The sequence below is a fragment of the Polypterus senegalus genome, chromosome 4 (assembly GCF_016835505.1).
Source record: "Polypterus senegalus isolate Bchr_013 chromosome 4, ASM1683550v1, whole genome shotgun sequence".
NCBI lineage: Eukaryota > Metazoa > Chordata > Cladistia > Polypteriformes > Polypteridae > Polypterus > Polypterus senegalus.
Window position 1 is genome coordinate 55,340,255 of NC_053157.1, and position 19,150 is coordinate 55,359,404.

The window sequence follows — 19,150 nt, forward strand, 5'->3', positions numbered from 1 at the left end:
GAAAGGCAGCGGAAGTCGGGAGGCTTGGAGTGGCAGTCCTTGGTGTGAGCGTCCTGGAGACCAAGGAGTCCAAGTCTCGAGGCTGGGATGAGAGCCAAACCGAAGCCAGGGATCGGGAGGTCTCCAGTCTTGCGTGTGTTTGAGGAGGGCAGCTGTAGAGAGCGTCTTGCCTGCTGCTTGGCCCATACGGGATAAGCAGGTGAGACGCTAACAGAAGAGCACCGTATTTGTTGATGGTTTTAAGACTGCTTCCTAAAAGATTTTAACCTCTCGTTTTTAAGGATTGTTTTTCTATTTATTGGTTTTACTCCACGTTCTTTTTATGGATTATTTATTTAATGAATTGTGAAGAACTGCACTATTTATGAACACTGTTTTTGTTTTTGTTGACTGTTTTAAATAAAAGCACTTTTGCACTTTCTACCTTCCCCTTGCTCAGTAATTTGCCTCCATTGACTAGCTCATTCGGCAACATTATCGACGGTGTTGGGTTCAAGTGCTTCCAACATCAAAGGGAGTGTGGAGCCAGAACCCACATCGTCACAAGGAGATTCTGGCACGCTACGGCATCACGCCGGGCCAGCAGGCGACCAAATGGCGGAGCTGGCAGTTTGACCCGGAGAAGCCGGCCCGTGCACAGGCCTTCGACTTCTGGGGCAAAATGGGACGCTGGTTACGGCCCGAAGGTCCCCAAGCCTGGAAGGTCGTTGAACAAGTGGCCTGTGAGGGCCTGGTAAACGCCTTGCCAAGCTCCCTCGCCCAGCAGGTCCGGCACCATCCTTATAGGGACATGCCAGGCCTCCTGAAAGTCCTGGAGCGTCAGCTTACGGTCTACCAAGCCGGGGGGTCTGAAAGGCACGCTCGTGGGAACCAACAGGGATGGGCGGCCACCCCCGAGCCCTCTCGACGCGCTGCGGAAACACCGCAGAGGCCTAAAGAAAGGCTGGCCTCCCCGCACTATTACAAGTGCGGCGAGACCGGCCATCTACTGCCGACCTGTCCCCTCAACACCCCAACGGAGCCGATGGACTGCACCTGGGCCACCACCGAAAGGTACTGTACTCCGTCGCACCCGCTGGCAAGTCCAAACACGGCCACGGACGGATCTTAAAGCGCTACGAAAGACGTTCACCAGCAGGGAGTGGCGGGGTACTAACCTTTCTCCTTTGTCTTCCAGAAAAAGAGATGCTCCGCCATCATAGCCTGCCCGCAGTACATCCACTTCCGCCCTTCCTCTGCCATTTTTCCTGACGTCAGCAGTCCAATCCTCCATCACGGTTACTTCCCAGCATTCCTCCACTTCCGGCTTCTCCTCTATAAAATGGCCGCCGATGCCTCTGAAGGGGGTCGCGCATATGAACTATTTTGTTTATATTTTGACCTGTTTTCTTTTTACAATATTGTGGATTGTCTGCAATATACGGGGCCGGAAAATCCCAATCCTTGATATTGTCTATTGCTTCATCTTTTACAACATATTAAAACATGGATTTACTCACGCCATGCTTAGAGCACACTGATTCAATGGAAAGTCCTGCTTTTTTCATATCAGGCTCACTAGCACTAGAACTTTGAATATGTCTAAGAAAGAAGCACTGCACACTTGGCTTAATTTGCTTTAATAGTAGATATGGATACCTAAAAGTTCACTATAAGCGTGACTAGCAATTGGTAAGTTATGTGTTGATCGCATATTGTGAGCAAAAAACATGCAGTTCTCATCTTTTGCCTGGGAACCAGTGCATCATTAAATCATTATAAATATTAATATCTTTAGATTGACACTTCCATATTATATTTCGTATTCCTAAAAGGTTCCTAAATGTACTTTTCCACTTTGAAAACAAACTCAAGTGTAAAACATTACAACTTTCTATAAAGTATATAAACTCATTATAATCAGAACATACACTTTAGCTAATTGTCCAAAATGGAAAGTGACCTAGAGTAGTAGCTGTAAAATTTCCTGTTAAATGGATTTAAATGTGTGAGGTGTGTGATTAAATTAAGCAATTTATCAGGAACAAATGATGCAAAAAGAGCACAATCTTTTGGTCATTTTTGTTAAGTATACTCAAAATGCAATAGCTTGTTCATGAAATACTGCAAGCAGATATCATATTGCTCCTCTAACATTCTTTGTGCTTTTGGAAAGTATAAGCTCTCTTTTACTATAGAATGCAGGTGTTTAGTGTGTGTGTGTGTGTGTGTGTGTGTGTGTGTGTGTGTGTGTGGAGGGCTAAACCTTTTCACTTTTCTCTGACTGGAAAAATGTATTTACATATGACTGTTATTGAGAATAGGAAAGGCACTATATAAATAAAACATATTATTATTATTATTATGAAGGAACATACAATTTACTTAATCTGTTGACATACTTGTTTTACTTTAATTAATTAACTTAAGGCTGAGGGTTAAAGCAGTATAAAAAAAAGATAATTATAAAAAAAATGTTTGTTGAGTCACCATACTTTTAATCACTAACAGACATTTTAAGCTTAGAAATGTGGTTTAATACAATACATCAATGTTCTGAGCAGACACAGGTCCTCAGAATTTTTCTGAGAGACAAAAAAACAAGGCACATATTAACTGAACAGAAAAAATAACACTGAGTAAAAGGGGAAAACCAAAAACAAAGAAGTCTTGAAAATAACACCAAAGCCAAAAAAACTAATCAAACCCGTTTTATATACCAAGCTACCAACAAAATGTAAGGATGCTTTGCTCTTATTAACTGAGAGATAATTTTGTGTCTTAATGCGTTCAGATTTATACATAAGGTTAATTTATTGATGTGACACGTGTGGCCACAGGATAACTAGTCAGCATTGCATAAGTACTAAGGAACATAATGTTAGTAAAAATTAATGCTATTAAAATGATGCAGAAAACAAAATAAATAACAAAATTCATTCCTCCATGATAAAATGATGAGAGTATATAAATTCTTTACACAACTAGCCAAATAACCTAAAAATAAATACAAAAGAAACCACAATCATAACCACTGTCTAATAGAGATTTAAAGTTTTTTAAAAATTTTAGTCATTAAGTTTATACCTGAAAAGTGACAGTATCAAATCATAAGCAGTGTTTGTGTCTGAAAGCAAGATTTAGTCTCCAAAGTAAACTTGCAAAAACAAAATAGTCTTTGAGCTTCAATGTCTGTTCTCAAAATTAAATGTACTTCACAAAATTGATTTCACATTCTATTAACCAATATATTTACTCTTTTACTTTCAACACAATAATTTGTGAATGCTTTGACAAAACAAATGATCTGCCCATGTTCACTTAATTATTTTTTAAATACTACGGCCTCGGTTCAATATACTCCCATGGAAACCAGCATACATTTCTATAGACTCTCTTAACCCATAAACAACAAGCAAAAACAAAGATCCTAACAATTTACCAAAAAAGCTCAGCCTAAATGTAATAACCATTTACGAAAAGGCCAATACATAAATTGTCTTGTTCTCCTACATGATTTTATTACAAACGTAAATACATTGTTATTTGAAAACTACAAATAAAAATATAAATAAATAAATAAATAGCTGAAGTAATGGTATAGAAGGGAGTGAAAATATTAAAAGAGTTTTGTGTTTAAAAAACTGAAAATACAGTACAACTGATACTTAAACTTACTGAATTGGTTACTTCTATCTCATACATCTTCTGGCAAGTTTCACGGTCAAAGAAAATAAGTTTTCCATTTCCGTCTCCCTTTTTAACTGATGTGCCAGTGACAATCATCTTATCATCTGGGCTAAAACAGCAGTCGGTCCTGTGAAATAATAGTAACAGATTAAGAATTAGATTGTAAAATTAGAAGATCTCAAAATTAAACAGGGACATGGGTCATGCTGTACCAATTCTGTATTTCTTAATATTGTTTTGCAGACATCTTTCAAGCCATCCATCTAGTTTGTTCTGCTGTGTTTATCTTAACTGACTGAGAAGAAAACATGTTTTGGGATTGTGGTAATGGAGAAAGTTGATGAGAAGTCTGAATGTCCGATATCAATGGTTAGAATAAATTCACATATGGGAAAGTTGGTCCTACCAGTTTAGCAGGGAAATCTTCCATATAAAGTCAAATGTTGTAGGATTGCATTGTTTGAGTGCTTGGACTAGTGTATATTAGAAGCATGCTGACAAAGGTCTTTTGTCTTCACAGTGTTGTGCTGAAGCCTTCACTTTTCTGCAAAGATGTTAAATGCATAACCTAAAGTTCTTCTTCAGACAGAACACAAACAAAGGTGTCTTTAACAGAGTGAAGGTAGATGATGATCATTTAGGTGTTTTGGATGGGACCTATCTCCCACTAAATGGCTCCAAACTCAAACTTTTGCTGGAAACTTGTCAGACAGAGCAACACTGGAAGATTTTGAGAATTAGGACAATAATATACTCATGACCATTTAACACCTATACATCTATTTTGAATCTGCTGTTGACCATCTTGCAAATCAATATTAACACATCCTTATTTTATTAGGATATTTCAGAACACACTGTGATTAGCTCTGCAGATATTGTCCCCTTCTTTTGGCTTTGAGATCAATGGAAATCAATGTTCAATCTTGTATAAGTTAACATTTATGATCTCCACAGAAGGTAATGATTAGTAGATTCCAAGTAGCATATTAAATATACTAAAACAACTACTTTTCCCATCCATGTTTAGTATTTTTTCAGTCTATAAGTGGTATTCTAAAATATATTGTATATTTTAGGTCACATCTTCATTTTATTTCGCATCATTTTCCTGTTGTCTTTAATACAAGGTGAAACTTAATTAGCCACGGAATGCCCCAGCAAACATCAGGTGTCAGGCCATTTTATATCAAATAAGCAGAAAAGCATGAGCTCTGAAACATCTTTAGTTATGAAGGCATGCTGTAAATATCAAGGGTCCAGATAGGTCAGAACAGAAATTCCTCAAAGCATCATAAGGAAATGGGAACAATAGTAGTAGTTTATTGGAATGAAGATATCCACTAGACAAGGAGATCATTACTATCAGATATAGAAGCACAAACATTGGGACATATCAGGTTTCACTTTTAAATAAAACATGTTTCTTGAAATATACTGTACTTTGTATTGTATATGTGTATTATACAATGAAAATACTGTGCAATCAATGCTACTACTTGCTATGGGGGAAGATTCTTTACAGTTCTAAGAAGGAACTATCATTCCTACATGGCAGAAATGAAATGAAATTGCTTGAAATTCCCAAAAAATCACTTGAGATAGCACCTGACATTGCAAAATAATACAAAATGCTTACATTGGAAAGAATGTAGATAATCCAGTGATGACATTGAGAGGGTTTTTAAAGTTTCTCATGTCCCAAGTTTTAAGAGTGTCATCTCCTACACATACAAAAAAGATTGACAGTTAAAGTAAAATCTCCAAACAGTAGAAGATACTGGATAAATATTTTATACTAAAATCTTAAAAATTATTACATTTTTTTTTAAGTATGAAGAAACATATCTAACTTGGAAAAAGAAACCTTGACATCAGTAAGAATTACTCCATCATGTTTACAAAATAAACCGCAGGCATCATATATGGAATCATGACTTATCACAAGTTCTGCACACAAAATATTTTAAACTAGTGCAATACAAAAAAACTGTCATAAGAATCATAGAAATTGGCAAAACAACAAAGAACCCATTCAAGGGTAGTATCCACAATACAAGTGATAGCCTAAGCAATCATTACTGTAATCTTATTCATTTAAGACTGATTCAAATAAAGTGAAAAATATTATTAAAAATTAATTCTCCAGTGAAAAATATCCTTAAACACATGAATAAACCACAGTTGAGGAAAGAAACAACCTTGAAATAAAAATAAAATATAAAAATCACCTATTATATACACTGTGGGCTCATGCTAGTCCATCAAACTCTCACTCTGTCTAGGCTGGCATTTGTTGGGTTACCTAGCCTCTACTGCTCTAGAGGAATCTCCTTAGACTCCATTGCATTTGTCATTCTCTCATTCTCCGGCATATAAGCCTAATTGCCTCGTCCTTCCAAAACAGCCATGCCAAGTTGCTCCCACTCTATCATGCAGACCCCTCTTAATTTTTCCTGGTAACTCTGGGAACCTTTTACATCCTAATAAATTATTCATAATAAAACATGGTTTCAGAACTAAGGAATAGCCATTTATCTCCCAAACTTGGATTAACTCCAAGCCTTGTTTTACAATTACATGCCAAGGCATAGATCTGCATAATAAAATGATAATAATGCACTAGGAGATGCTGGTGGTATCTACAGACAAAGTGGAATGGGGCTAACCCCATGCACCTGGAAAGTATTTTATTATTAATGCTTACTACATAACTCATTTTATGGTGATTTTTCATGCTGTAGTCATTCCTGTTTTGTCCTCAGCAAGCCTTTGACCGGTGACAACACTGTCACTCTATTCCTATAATACTACTTCTAATACAAATAGGTGGCATTGCTTCTGACATACTTGTGTCCATTGCTGTCAAGATAATCTACGACTGAAGCAACCACCATGAACTGAGGTATGTATACAAGTTTAAGACTGACTGAGTAACTGTTCTGTTAAAAAAAAGGGTATAAAAGCATAATTGTACATTAACTGTCAAATATGAAAATATTTATATGATGAAGCATAAGTGAAAAAACAAAAGTTTCAGAAGTCAAAAAGAAAAATGAAATTTCTTAGACAACTCTGAAATGAAAAGAACTTCAGGGGTTTCCAGAAAAATTAGGCTGGGCCCCTCATATTAGGGGAAGTCAGCAATAAGATCACAGCATGCTGACATTTTTACTCAGCTATCTTATGTTTCACAGTTTACCTGTATAACAAAAACATGAAGATTACTTTGCAGAAAGTCACATATGGCACCTGGATGATTGACAATGATTTGCACCTTCCTTTGAACTTACATGTTTAACCAATGAGGAGCATAACCGCCAAGAAAAACAAAACAAGAAAAAAAAAGTAATATACACATACAGGTCAGGCAATATGTTAGTCAAAATATCTAGAACACCCACAGTTATATATTATGTTACATGCTTTTAAGTGAAAACAAATAATACTAATTCAAACTGAGATTTAGTCATTTACAAAGACATTTATGTCCATCACCCATTTACTTTTCCTTCCAGTTTTTGCCTACCACTAAGGAAAAGTATAAATTATATATAAAAACTGGAAGCTGTAAAAGTTAACACATTGAGACCAAACATCTAGTATCAAAAGTAGTAAATATTTTAGTGAATACTGGACCTACAGGACACAAAATGGTTGGGTCTAAAAAAACAACTGAGGAGTATCCAACTAAAAAAGGTAGATTAACCAAGTTAAATTATTTTTATTTGTCCATAAGAATCCTGTCATCTCATTGCTTTTAGAATACCGGTAGTTAATCAAAATGCTATGTTTAGTAATTAAGAAGGGATGGTACAAACTGACAAAAATTCTAAACACTGTAAATTTCTCTCCTATAATAAATTATGATACCATTTTTTCCATATTAAAGCAATATAACTACTTTTGGTGATGGTGTCATAGTGATTCATTTTCACACAAGGCTATAACAGTATCCTGTTCAAATCTTTTCAGTGTTTTAAAGGCCTTGATTATTTTAGAACTATTGTTAAAACATAGGGGGGAAAAAAAGGAGAGAGGGTGAATAAAAGTTTCTGTAGTAGTTCTGAGTGTTCTGTGTTTTTCTAGTCTCTCTTTTTAATGTTGACGACGGAATGACCAATAGCATTAATATATATAATGCATAATATATTAGAATTACTTATACATTGTAAAAGTAGTGCAAACTATTCTCATAACTTCACATTTGCTTTATGATACAACATGAAATTAACATATATTTAATGAAAAAACTATAGCTGCAATACTTTTTGACTGTTTCTAACTCCAGGCATGTTACTATCTGTGTATCATCTGCTTTGTAACGATAACTTCTTAAATTAATGTTTTAATATCAGCTTTGATCTATTGACCTTCTTCTGAACAAGTCCATTGTTGTAAACTCAAGACCACCACTTCCCAAACTCGGTCCTGGGGACTTCCTGTGGCTGCGGGTTTTTGGTCCAACCAGCTAGCTTCTGCTTTTAATTGGATTCCTGGGCTAATTAAGTGAACTGTGTTTTGGGAACAAAATAGAAATTAGAAAGTTTGCAAAAAAAAAAAAAATTGCATTAAAATGCACCAAGCAGTTACCGTATATGGGAATAATATATTTTTTTCATTTTAACAATATTTTCATCTTGATTTTCATTTTACTTTTCCAGGTGTTCTAATTGTTTAATTAATCCATTATTTACTAATTAGCTGGTCTGACACTAAAGTAGTTTCAGCCTTTGCTTATTCACTGTTGTTTGCCAGGGTGTCTGCTCTGCTCATTTTTAATTGTAATTAATAAGATTCAACGAAGGGGGAAAACTGCACAGAGAAAGGGCAAAATATATTTAAAAGAGAGTTAAGCATTTAAATCTATAGCAAAAGCAGAGATATTTCTAAATGTCTTATAAATGTAAAAATCATACTGCTTTTCTGAATGTACAATAAAAGAAAAAAAAATACCAGCTAATTAAATGCGCTCAGTGTTATCAGGCGTTGTCACTGATTAGGAATATGGTTGGAACAAAAACCTGCAGCCACAGTGAGTACCCAGGACCGAATTTAGGAAACACTGCTCTAGACTGTACAAAATTTTAAAAAGTGGATTCAGAAAGTGTCCAGACCCCTTCACTTTTTAAACTTTACTAATGTTGCAGATTTGTGCTAAATTAATTTAAATTTAATGTTCCCACAGAAAGCAACACTCAATAGCCCAGAACAGCAAAGTGAAAACAGGAGTTAACAAATTTTAGTGAACTTACTCAAAAGAAAAAACTAAAATATCATATTGACAAAAGTATTCAGATCCTTTGCTGTGACACTTCAAATATGTCTCTGGGATAACCTGTTTTAATGATTACCATTCCTATGTTTCTACACTCTGTTTGAAGTTCATCTGTGGTCAATTCAACTGATTGGACATGATTAATAACAAATTTTATTTATATAGTGCCTTTCCCATGCTCAAGGCACTTCACAGAGTTTAAGAAAGAATGGCAGGTTATACAGTATATACACTCACCTAAAGGATTATTAGGAACACCATACTAATACGGTGTTTGACCCCCTTTCGCCTTCAGAACTGCCTTAATTCTACGTGGCATTGATTCAACAAGGTGCTGAAAGCATTCTTTAGAAATGTTGGCCCATATTGATAGGATAGCATCTTGCAGTTGATGGAGATTTGTGGGATGCACATCCAGGGCACGCTCCCGCTCCACCACATCCCAAAGATGCTCTATTGGGTTGAGATCTGGTGACTGTGGGGGCCATTTTAGTACAGTGAACTCATTGTCATGTTCAAGAAACCAATTTCAAATGATTTGAGCTTTGTGACATGGTGCATTATCCTGCTGGAAGTAGCGATCAGAGGATAGGTACATGGTGCTCATGAAGGGATGGACATGGTCAGAAACAATGCTCAGGTAGCCAGTGGCATTTAAACGATGCCCAATTGGCACTAAGGGGCCTAAAGTGTGCCAAGAAAACATCCCCCACACCATTACACCACCACCACCAGCCTGCACAGAGGTAACAAGGCATGATGTTCTCATTCTGTTTATGCCAAATTCTGACTCTACCATTTGAATGTCTCAACAGAAATCGAGACTCATCAGACCAGGGAACATTTTTCCAGTCTTCAACTGTCCAATTTTGGTGAGCTTGTGCAAATTGTAGCCTCTTTTTCCTATTTGTAGAGGAGATGAGTGGTACCCGGTGGGGTCTTCTGCTGTTGTAGCCCATCCGCCTCAAGGTTGTGCGTGTTGTGGCTTCACAAATGCTTTGCTGCATACCTCGGTTGTAACGAGTGGTTATTTCAGTCAAAGTTGCTCTTCTATCAGCTTGAATCAGTCGGCCCATTCTCCTCTGACCTCTAGCATCAACAAGGCATTTTCACCCACAGGACTGCCGCATATTGGATGTTTTTCTCTTTTCACACCATTCTTTGTAAACCCTAGAAATGGTTGTGTGTGAAAATCCCAGTAACTGAGCATATTGTGAAATACTCAGACCGGCCCGTCTGGCACCAACAACCATGCCACGCTCAAAATTGCTTAAATCACCTTTCTTTCCCATTCTGACATTCAGTTTGGAGTTCAGGAGATTGTCTTGACCAGGACCACACCCCTAAATGCATTGAAGCAACTGCCATGTGATTGGTTGTTTAAATAATTGCATTAATGAGAAATTGAACAGGTGTTCCTAATAATCCTTTAGGTGAGTGTATATATAGCATTGTACTAAACCAGATAAATAAAAAAAGAAAAGTAAGATAGTAAATTCAAAGAAAAGCCTAACAGACAATATAACTGATGGTCTAGCACACACACACGCACAGGTTACATGAGCATCTTGACATGTAAACTGAAAGGGTAATAAAGTCAGGCAGAGCTAAAAGCCTTCCTGAACAGATGAGTTTTGAGTTGTTTTTTAAAAGAATTCATGGAGTCAGCTGATCTAATTAATTTCGATAGGTTATTCCAGAGTCTGGGTGCTATAAAGCTGAAGGCCCTGTCACCCATGGAGTGTAGATTAGGGTGGGGCACAATAAGATAGTCAGAACCAGAGGACCTTAGTGGGCAGACAGGCACATAGTGATGGTCACTGATGTAGTTTGGTCATTTAAAGGCTTTGTAGGTTATTAGTAAAATTTTATATTCAATTTTGTAAGACACAGGGAGCCAGTAAAGGCAAAGCAGGATGGGTGTTATGTGCTCGCTGCTGATGGTCCATGTAAGGACTCTTGCAGCTGAGTTTTGAATAAGAAGGAGCTGTAATATAAGATTAGAAGGGGCATCTGCCAGTAGGGAATTACAATAATCGATGCAGGATGTGATAAAAGCATGGACAAATTTCTCAGCGTTAGAAAAGGAGAGGAAGAAGTGAACACTTGGTATATTACAAGGTGAAAGTAAGAATGTTTCTTAATGTTATTTATGTGTGCGGAATAAGAAAGGGAGGAATTAAAAATGACACCATGATTTTTTGCATTAGAGGCAGGTCTGATGAGAGCACCGCCAACACTGACTGGAAAGGAGCTCATTTTATTATGTTGCACTTTAGTCCCAATTTGCAGGAGTTCAGTTTTGTTGCAATTTAATTTTAAAGAGTTCTTCTCCATCCAGGTTTTAATTTCACTGAGGCAAGTTGTGAGCTGAGAAAGCTCTGATGAAGTTCCACTTTTAAAATTGAAATAGAGTTGAGTATCGTCTGCATAAAAATGATAACCCAGTCAAAAGCTATGAATAATATGGCCAAGGGGAAGCATATAAATACGGAAGAGAAGAGGGCCAAGGACAGAGCCCTGAGGAACTCCTTCTATGACTGGCGCTGTGCTGGACCTGCTGTTGCCAAGACTAACAAACTCTTGCTTATCAGTCAGATAGGACATGAACCACTGGAGGGCAGTACCAGAGATACCCAGTATGTTCTCCATTCTGGACAGTAGAATGTCATGTCTGAGAGTGTCAAAAGCTGCACTGAGGTCTAACAGAATTAATATGCTGGTTTGTCCAGAGTCTGCTGCCATAAGCAAATCATGATCAGGAAAGGCACATCCTGGTCTATAGAAGGTGTCACATCTGACAATCTGTACCAGAGAAAAAACTAAGCCATGAGGTTACAGGAATTGCTTGAAGAGCTTAAAGGCAGGATTGTGTCAAGGCACAGATCTGGGGAAGGCTACAACAAATTCCTGCTGCACTGAAAGTTCTCAAGAGCACAATTGACTGTGTAATAGCCATGACTTTTCCTAGACATGGTCACCCAGATAAACTGAGTAACTGTGGAAGAATGTTCAATGTAAAAGAGGTGACCAAGAACTCAATGGTCACTCTAGCTGAGCTTTAGAGAAGCTGTGTGGAGATAGGAACAACTTTCATAAGGATAACCACCATGGCAATACTCAATTGACCTTAGCTTTATTACAGAATTTCAAGGCAGAAGCCCCTCCTCATCAAAAGACACATGGATGCCCACCTTCAGTTTGCAAAAGGGCACCTAGAAACAAGAGCATGTGGTCTGATGAGACCAAAATTAATGTCATGTCTGAAGGAAACCAGGTACCATTCATCACCTGCATAATATTATTCCAATGGTGGAGCACAACTGTGGCAGCATCAATCTCTGTGTTTATTTTTCAGTGGCAGTGACTGGGAGACTAGACAGGGTTGAAGGAAATCTGAATGTAGCAAAGTCCAGAGATATCCTTAATGAAAACCTGCACCAAAGGGCTCTACAGCAGACCTCAGACTGGGTTGGAGGCCTTCCTTCCAACATTACAATGACCTTAAACAAAAAGTAAATACAACACAAGTGGTTTAGGGAAAACTCCAGGAATGTCTTTAACTTGGGCAGGCAGACTTGAACACACTTGGACACCTCTGGAGAGACCAAAAATAGTGATTAACCAACGATCTCCATATAAGCTGATAGAACCTGAGAGGCTCTGCAGAAAATAAGGGTAGAAAATCCTCAAATCCACAGGTTTCAAGATGGTTGGATTAAGCACAATAAGACTCCAAGCTGTTATTGACACCAAAGGAGCTGCAGTGAAATAAAGGATCTGTCAATGTGATTTTTCAGTTATTGTTTTTAATAGGTTTCCAAAAATTTCTAAAATCCTGTTGTCGCATTGTCATGGGGTATTGAGTGTTGTTTGGGGATTTGGGCAGGGGAAGGGTGGTTGGGAGATTGAATTTAAATGATTTTAGTGCCAGGCAATATGTGAAAAAAACTAAAGGGGACTGCACACTTCCTGAGCCATTATAGATTCAGGAACTGGAATCTGGATAAATATTTTTTTAAAAAATCATGTTTTCATGGTCACATTTTGTGTTTCCATTTTCTTCCTTACTGCCCTGTCCTTGGTAGATTCCTTGTGCCAAATGCTGTTGAAATATATACCAGTCTACTCCTCCATAAACTGGGTTAAGCAGGTAAGAAACTGGATTGAGTTTTCCTCCTTACCTCCCCTAGATGCTAGCAGAGTACCATCATAAGAGAATGTCAGACAGGATGTGTCAGAACCTGGTACATGAGCCTGCCGACAGTGGAATTTTGTGTGTACCTGTAGACAGTGAGAGAGGAGAGCAAATAAAAAAGAAAAAGAAAATTAAAAGTAATATTAAACGGTAAAACTTCTATCAAAGACTTATCAATCAGGGTTTTAAGCTAGTTTAAAAGTCAACACAAAAATCTACACATAACATATGATTGGTACATATACTCAAGAAGTCTTTACATTAAAGGAACTCCTGCCAAAATGTATATATTTTTATCTGTCACTTACCTAATGTACTTAATAGTGATGGCCAAGAATCATTTTAAATCTGATGGTTTCATGCAGAATGGAGAGAAAAAAGTTTATAATATAATAGAAACCAATAGTGAACAAACCCATAAAGCAGAAAACTGTGAAAAACACCCATGCTTATTAACAAAAATATTGAAAAATGCATACTCCCAGAATAATCTACAAACATCACAAGCAGGAAACTAAAGCCTAGTGGGATTTTTTCAACTAAAGACAATAGTAAATGAGGGGGGTCTTCAAATCAAAAAGATAATCCCATGATGCTTTACTTTCCTGTTTATGATGTGTACAGATTATTCTGGAAGTATATATTTAGCAATATTTTAGCAAAAAAGCATACAATTTGCATACTTCATGCATACAACTAGATAGCAGACATGTGTAATATGCAACACAAATGTGCGATATGTTATTCTTTTTCCATGGACATTTTTCATACAGTTTGCCATTGTACATCATTAATCACTTTTGGCTGCTATTACTGTATATCATAAACTTTTTTCTTTCCATTCTGCATGAAAACATGAGACTAAAAATTTTTCTTGCCCATCACTACTATCTACATGGGGTAGTAATCTATACTAATAAAAGGCAAAGCTCTCACTGACTGACTGACTGACTCACTCACTCACTCATCACTAATTCTCCAACTTCCCGTGTAGGTAGAAGGCTGAAATTTGGCAGGCTCATTCCTTACAGCTTACTTACAAAAGTTGGGCAGGTTTCATTTCGAAATTCTACGCGTAATGGTCATAACTGGAACCTATTTTTGTCCATATAATGTAATAGACTGCAGGTCGATGGCCGTGGGAGGTGGAGTTGCGTGTCGCATCATCATGCCTCCTACGTTAGTACGTAGAGAACAAGGAAGAGCTCCAAAGAGTGCTGAACAAAAAACGCATTTCACAATTGAGAAGGCAGCAAAAGATTATGAAGTGAGTGACAAGCATATTCATAAGTGCAGCTACTGCGGAAACAAAGCACGGTGTGAACCGTAAGTTTAAATTAAGTTTATAGACACGCTCCCGCTGCCGTTTGTCATCCCGACGAAAACGGTATTCGCGAGATACAAGTTTAATGAGAAGACACGAGGTATAAAAAGGACTTTGGATCACTTTGTAATGGAGTTGAAATTGCTGTAGCAAGAAACTTTTAAGTGCCGGGTCTTAGATAACATTAAATAAAGCCGTGAACATCACGAGATAGCACGAGCACAGCTGAGGAGTTTCGATGCATGTACTCCGAGCGGCTCACGTCAACTGACTTTGCAGGACTGGAAAAGATTAAATTAAGTTCATACACACGCTACCGCTAAATATTCGCAGGCAAATCCACAACTTAACACCGGGAATGCCTGTTGAACATCTTGCATTCACGAGTACCGATTCTGGTGGTGTACACTTCGATGAATGAAACCTGTTATCTTTACAACAGTTGACAAACACGGAATATGACTTGAACACAACACATCCTCCAAATACGAACCTGATTGAAAGAAATAATGATAATCAAATCCTTGATGACCGCAACACTCATAATGGTCACAAAACTATTACATTGACAATCATGTTACGTTATTTTTAAAATGTTTCCTTTTCTTCGCACAAGCACAACTGAGAAGCTTCGATGCATGTACTCCATAACGCGTTAAAAAAAATAACGCATTTAATCACACTTTGCATTCCAAGCAAAGGGGAACTTTTGTCAATGCCTGATATCCTGGTACATCGATTACATTGATGCACACATCAGAGGTACAAAAATGTAAGAGTCGGAAAAGTGCGCGTTGCTAGGACTGATCGGAGGCAAATTTCATTTCAAAAGACTACCCGACGGAAGCCTTGATAAAAGTGTGGTTTTGTGCAAACTGTGCAAAAAGGAGTTCACATACCACCAAACCACTTCAACTTTACGGTACCATCTAAATGTAAACCATGTTACAGCGAGCACAGAAACTGTGTATGCTGTTAGCACTAGCAGTACGAGTTCAAGTACCAACAAAAGGTGTCGGCAGCCCAAACCTGATGAAATGACTGGCTTCAGGACCAAAATTAGTAAGTCAACATCGGTCAAAATTACAAATTCTCTCGCAAAATGGATTGCTTTGGACTGTAGACCACTAACAGTGGTGGAAGATAGGAGGTTAGAAAATATGCTACAGTTAGCGTCAGGTGATCCAACTTTCCAACTGCCGTGCCAAAAGACTATTTCAAGTAAAATTCAATAGCTTTATGACACTGAAAAGCAAGCAAAATTAGATGCATTACAGAGAGCGGACTTTGCGGCTCTTACTGGGGATCATTGGACTTCCGTGACCATTAGTAATTCTAATTACATCTAATTACAAAATATTCAATGATCACACTGTTTTAGCCTAATGTACAAAATAATTTTGGCTAAGGTTACTCAGAGTTTAAAGGTGAAGCTGGTCAAATTACCTTTTATGTTTCTGCCTTATTTTTTTTTGAGAACAAAACCTGCACTGTATGTTGACATTTTTGTTATTATTATTTAAAGACAATACCATTCTGAAAATGTAAAGTACTTAAAATACCACTTTATTTTTAAGTCTGCCAAATTTTAGCCAGGGATGATATTTTTGTTTCTGTTTTGAATTGAAATGCAGTTTAAATGCATTTTTTTTTCAGAAATTAAAAGAGCTTGAGTTTACAATATTCATGCCCATGTCTATTATTTGATTCTGTTGCCCACTAAAACCCTTTTAAATTAAAAAAAATATTTGCGCTTTGGGGCAAATTTTCTTGTGCGATTACATACGATTAATCAAGATTAATTAATTACAAAGCCTCTAATTAATTAGATTAATTTTTGAATCAAGTCCCACCCCTAATATATATATATATATATATATATATATATATATATATATATATATATATAAACAGTGGGTACGGAAAGTATTCAGACCCCCTTCAAATTTTCACTCTTTGTTATATTGCAGCCATTTGCTAAAAGCATTTAAATTAATTTATTTCCTCATTAATGTACACACACAGCACCCCATATTGACAGACAAAAAAAAGAATTTTTGAAATTGTTGCAGATTTATTAAAAAAGAAAAATTGAAATATCACATGGTCCTAAGTATTCAGACCCTTTGCTCAGTATTTAGTAGAAGCATCCTTTTGAGCTAATACAGCCATGAGTCTTCTTGGGAAAGATGCAACAAGTTTTTCACACCTGGATTTGGGGATCCTCTGCCATTCCTCCTTGTAGATCCTCTCCAGTTCTGTCAGGTTGGACAGCCATTATTAGGTCTCTCCAGAGATGCTTAATTGGGTTTAAGTCAAGGCTCTGGCTGGGCCATTCAAGAACAGTCACAGAGTTATTGTGAAGCCACTCCTTCGTTATTTTAGCTGTGTGCTTAGGGTCATTGTCTTGTTGGAAGGAAAACCTTCGGCCCAGTCTGAGGTCCTTAGCACTCGGGAGAAGGTTTTTGTCCAGGATATCCCTGTACTTGGCCGCTTTCATCGTTCCCTCGATTGCAACCAGTCGTCCTGTACCTGCAGCTGAAAAACACCCCCACAGCATGATGCTGCAACCGCCATGCTTCACTGTGGGGACTGTATTGGACAAGTGATGAGCAGTGCCTGGTTGTCTCCACACACTGAGGAGAGGCAAGACACACGACAGCCCACATGGAGTTTATTAAAAGACACCTGAAGGACTCTGAGATGGTGAGAAATAAGATTCTCTGGTCTGATGAGACCAAGATAGAACTTTTTGTCCTTAATTCTAAGCGGTATGTGTGGAGACAACCAGGCACTGCTCATCACTTGTCTAGCTGCAGGGACAGGATGACTGGTTGCAATTGAGGGAAAGATGAATACGGCCAAGTACAGGGATATCCTGGACAAAAACCTTCTCCAGAGTGCTAAGGACCTCAGACTGGGCCGAAGGTTTACCTTCCAACAAGACAATGACCCTAAGCACACAGCTAAAATGACGAAGGAGTGGCTTCACAATAACTCTGTGACTGTTCTTTAATGGCCCAGCCAGAGCCCTGACTGAAACCCAATTGAGCATCTCTGGAGAGACCTAAAAATGGCTGTCCACCAACGTTTACCATCCAGCCTGACAGAACTGGAGAGGATCTGCAAGTAGGAATGGCAGAGGATCCCCAAATCCAGGTGTGAAAAACTTGTTACATCTTTCCCAAGAAGACTCATGGCTGTATTAGCTCAAAAGGGTGCTTCTACTAAATAATGAGCAGAGGGGCTGAATACTTAGGACCATGTGATATTTCAGTTTTTCCTTTTTAATAAATCTGCAACAATTTCAAAAATTCTTTTTTTTGTCTGTCAATATGGGGTGCTTTGTGTACATGAATGAGGAAAAAAAATAATTTAAATGATTTTAGCAAATGGCTGCAATATAACAAAGAGTGAAAAATTGAAGGGGGTCTGAATACTTTCCGTACCCACTGTATATACACTCACCTAAAGGATTATTAGGAACACCATACTAATACGGTGTTTGACCCCCTTTTGCCTTCAGAACTGCCTTAATTCTACGTGGCGTTGATTCAACAAGGTGCTGAAAGCATTCTTTAGAAATGTTGGCCCATATTGATAGGATAGCATCTTGCAGTTGATGGAGATTTGTGGGATGCACATCCAGGGCACGCTCCTGCTCCACCACATCCCAAAGATGCTCTATTGGGTTGAGATCTGGTGACTGTGGGGGCCATTTTAGTACAGTGAACTCATTGTCATGTTCAAGAAACCAATTTGAAATGATTCGAGCTTTTTGACATGGTGCATTATCCTGCTGGAAGTAGCCATCAGAGGATGGGTACATGGTGGTCATGAAGGGATGGACATGGTCAGAAACAATGCTCAGGTAGCCCGTGGCATTTAAACGATGCCCAATTGGCACTAAGGGGCCTAAAGTGTGCCAAGAAAACATCCCCCACACCATTACACCACCACCACCAGCCTGCACAGTGGTAACAAGGCATGATGTTCTCATTCTGTTTATGCCAAATTCTGACTCTACCATTTGAATGTCTCAACAGAAATCGAGACTCATCAGACCAGGGAACATTTTTCCAGTCTTCAACTGTCCAATTTTGGTGAGCTGGTGTAAATTGTAGCCTCTTTTTCCTATTTGTAGTGGAGATGAGTGGTACCCGGTGGGGTCTTCTGCTGTTGTAGCCCATCCGCCTCAAGGTTGTGCGTGTTGTGGCTTCACAAATGCTTTGCTGCATACCTCGGTTGTAACGAGTAGTTATTTCAGTCAAAGTTGCTCTTCTATCAGCTTGAATCAGTTGGCCCATTCTCCTCTGACCTCTAGCAACAACAAGGCATTTTCGCCCACAGGACTGCCGCATACTGAATGTTTTTCCCTTTTCACACCATTCTTTGTAAACCCTAGAAATGGTTGTGCGTGAAAATCCCAGTAACTGAGCAGATTGTGAAATACTCAGACCGGCCCGTCTGGCACCAACAACCATGCCACGCTCAAAATTGCTTAAATTGCCTTTCTTTCCCTTTCTGACACTCAGTTTGGAGTTCAGGAGATTGTCTTGACCAGGACCACACCCCAAAATGCATTGAAGCATCTGCCATGTGATTGGTTGATTAGATAATTGCATTAATGAGAAATTGAACAGGTGTTCCTAATACAGTAATCCCTCGCTATATCGCGCTT

The 19,150-nt window shown here is 38.1% G+C and overlaps 1 protein-coding gene across 5 annotated transcripts in view; it reads right to left on the minus strand.

Moving 5' to 3' along the window:
* The window catches only part of LOC120527351 (WD repeat-containing protein 70), a 345,189-nt gene that overhangs the window by 124,082 nt on the left and 201,957 nt on the right, over positions 1-19,150 (minus strand). For all 5 annotated transcript variants that reach the window (XM_039750656.1, XM_039750657.1, XM_039750658.1 and 2 more), the window contains 3 exons: positions 13,132-13,231; positions 5,309-5,393; positions 3,658-3,796 (listed from right to left, as the gene is read on the minus strand). In XM_039750656.1, coding sequence (XP_039606590.1) covers positions 3,658-3,796; positions 5,309-5,393; positions 13,132-13,231 — 324 coding nt within the window. The remainder of the gene's footprint in view (positions 1-3,657; positions 3,797-5,308; positions 5,394-13,131; positions 13,232-19,150) is intronic.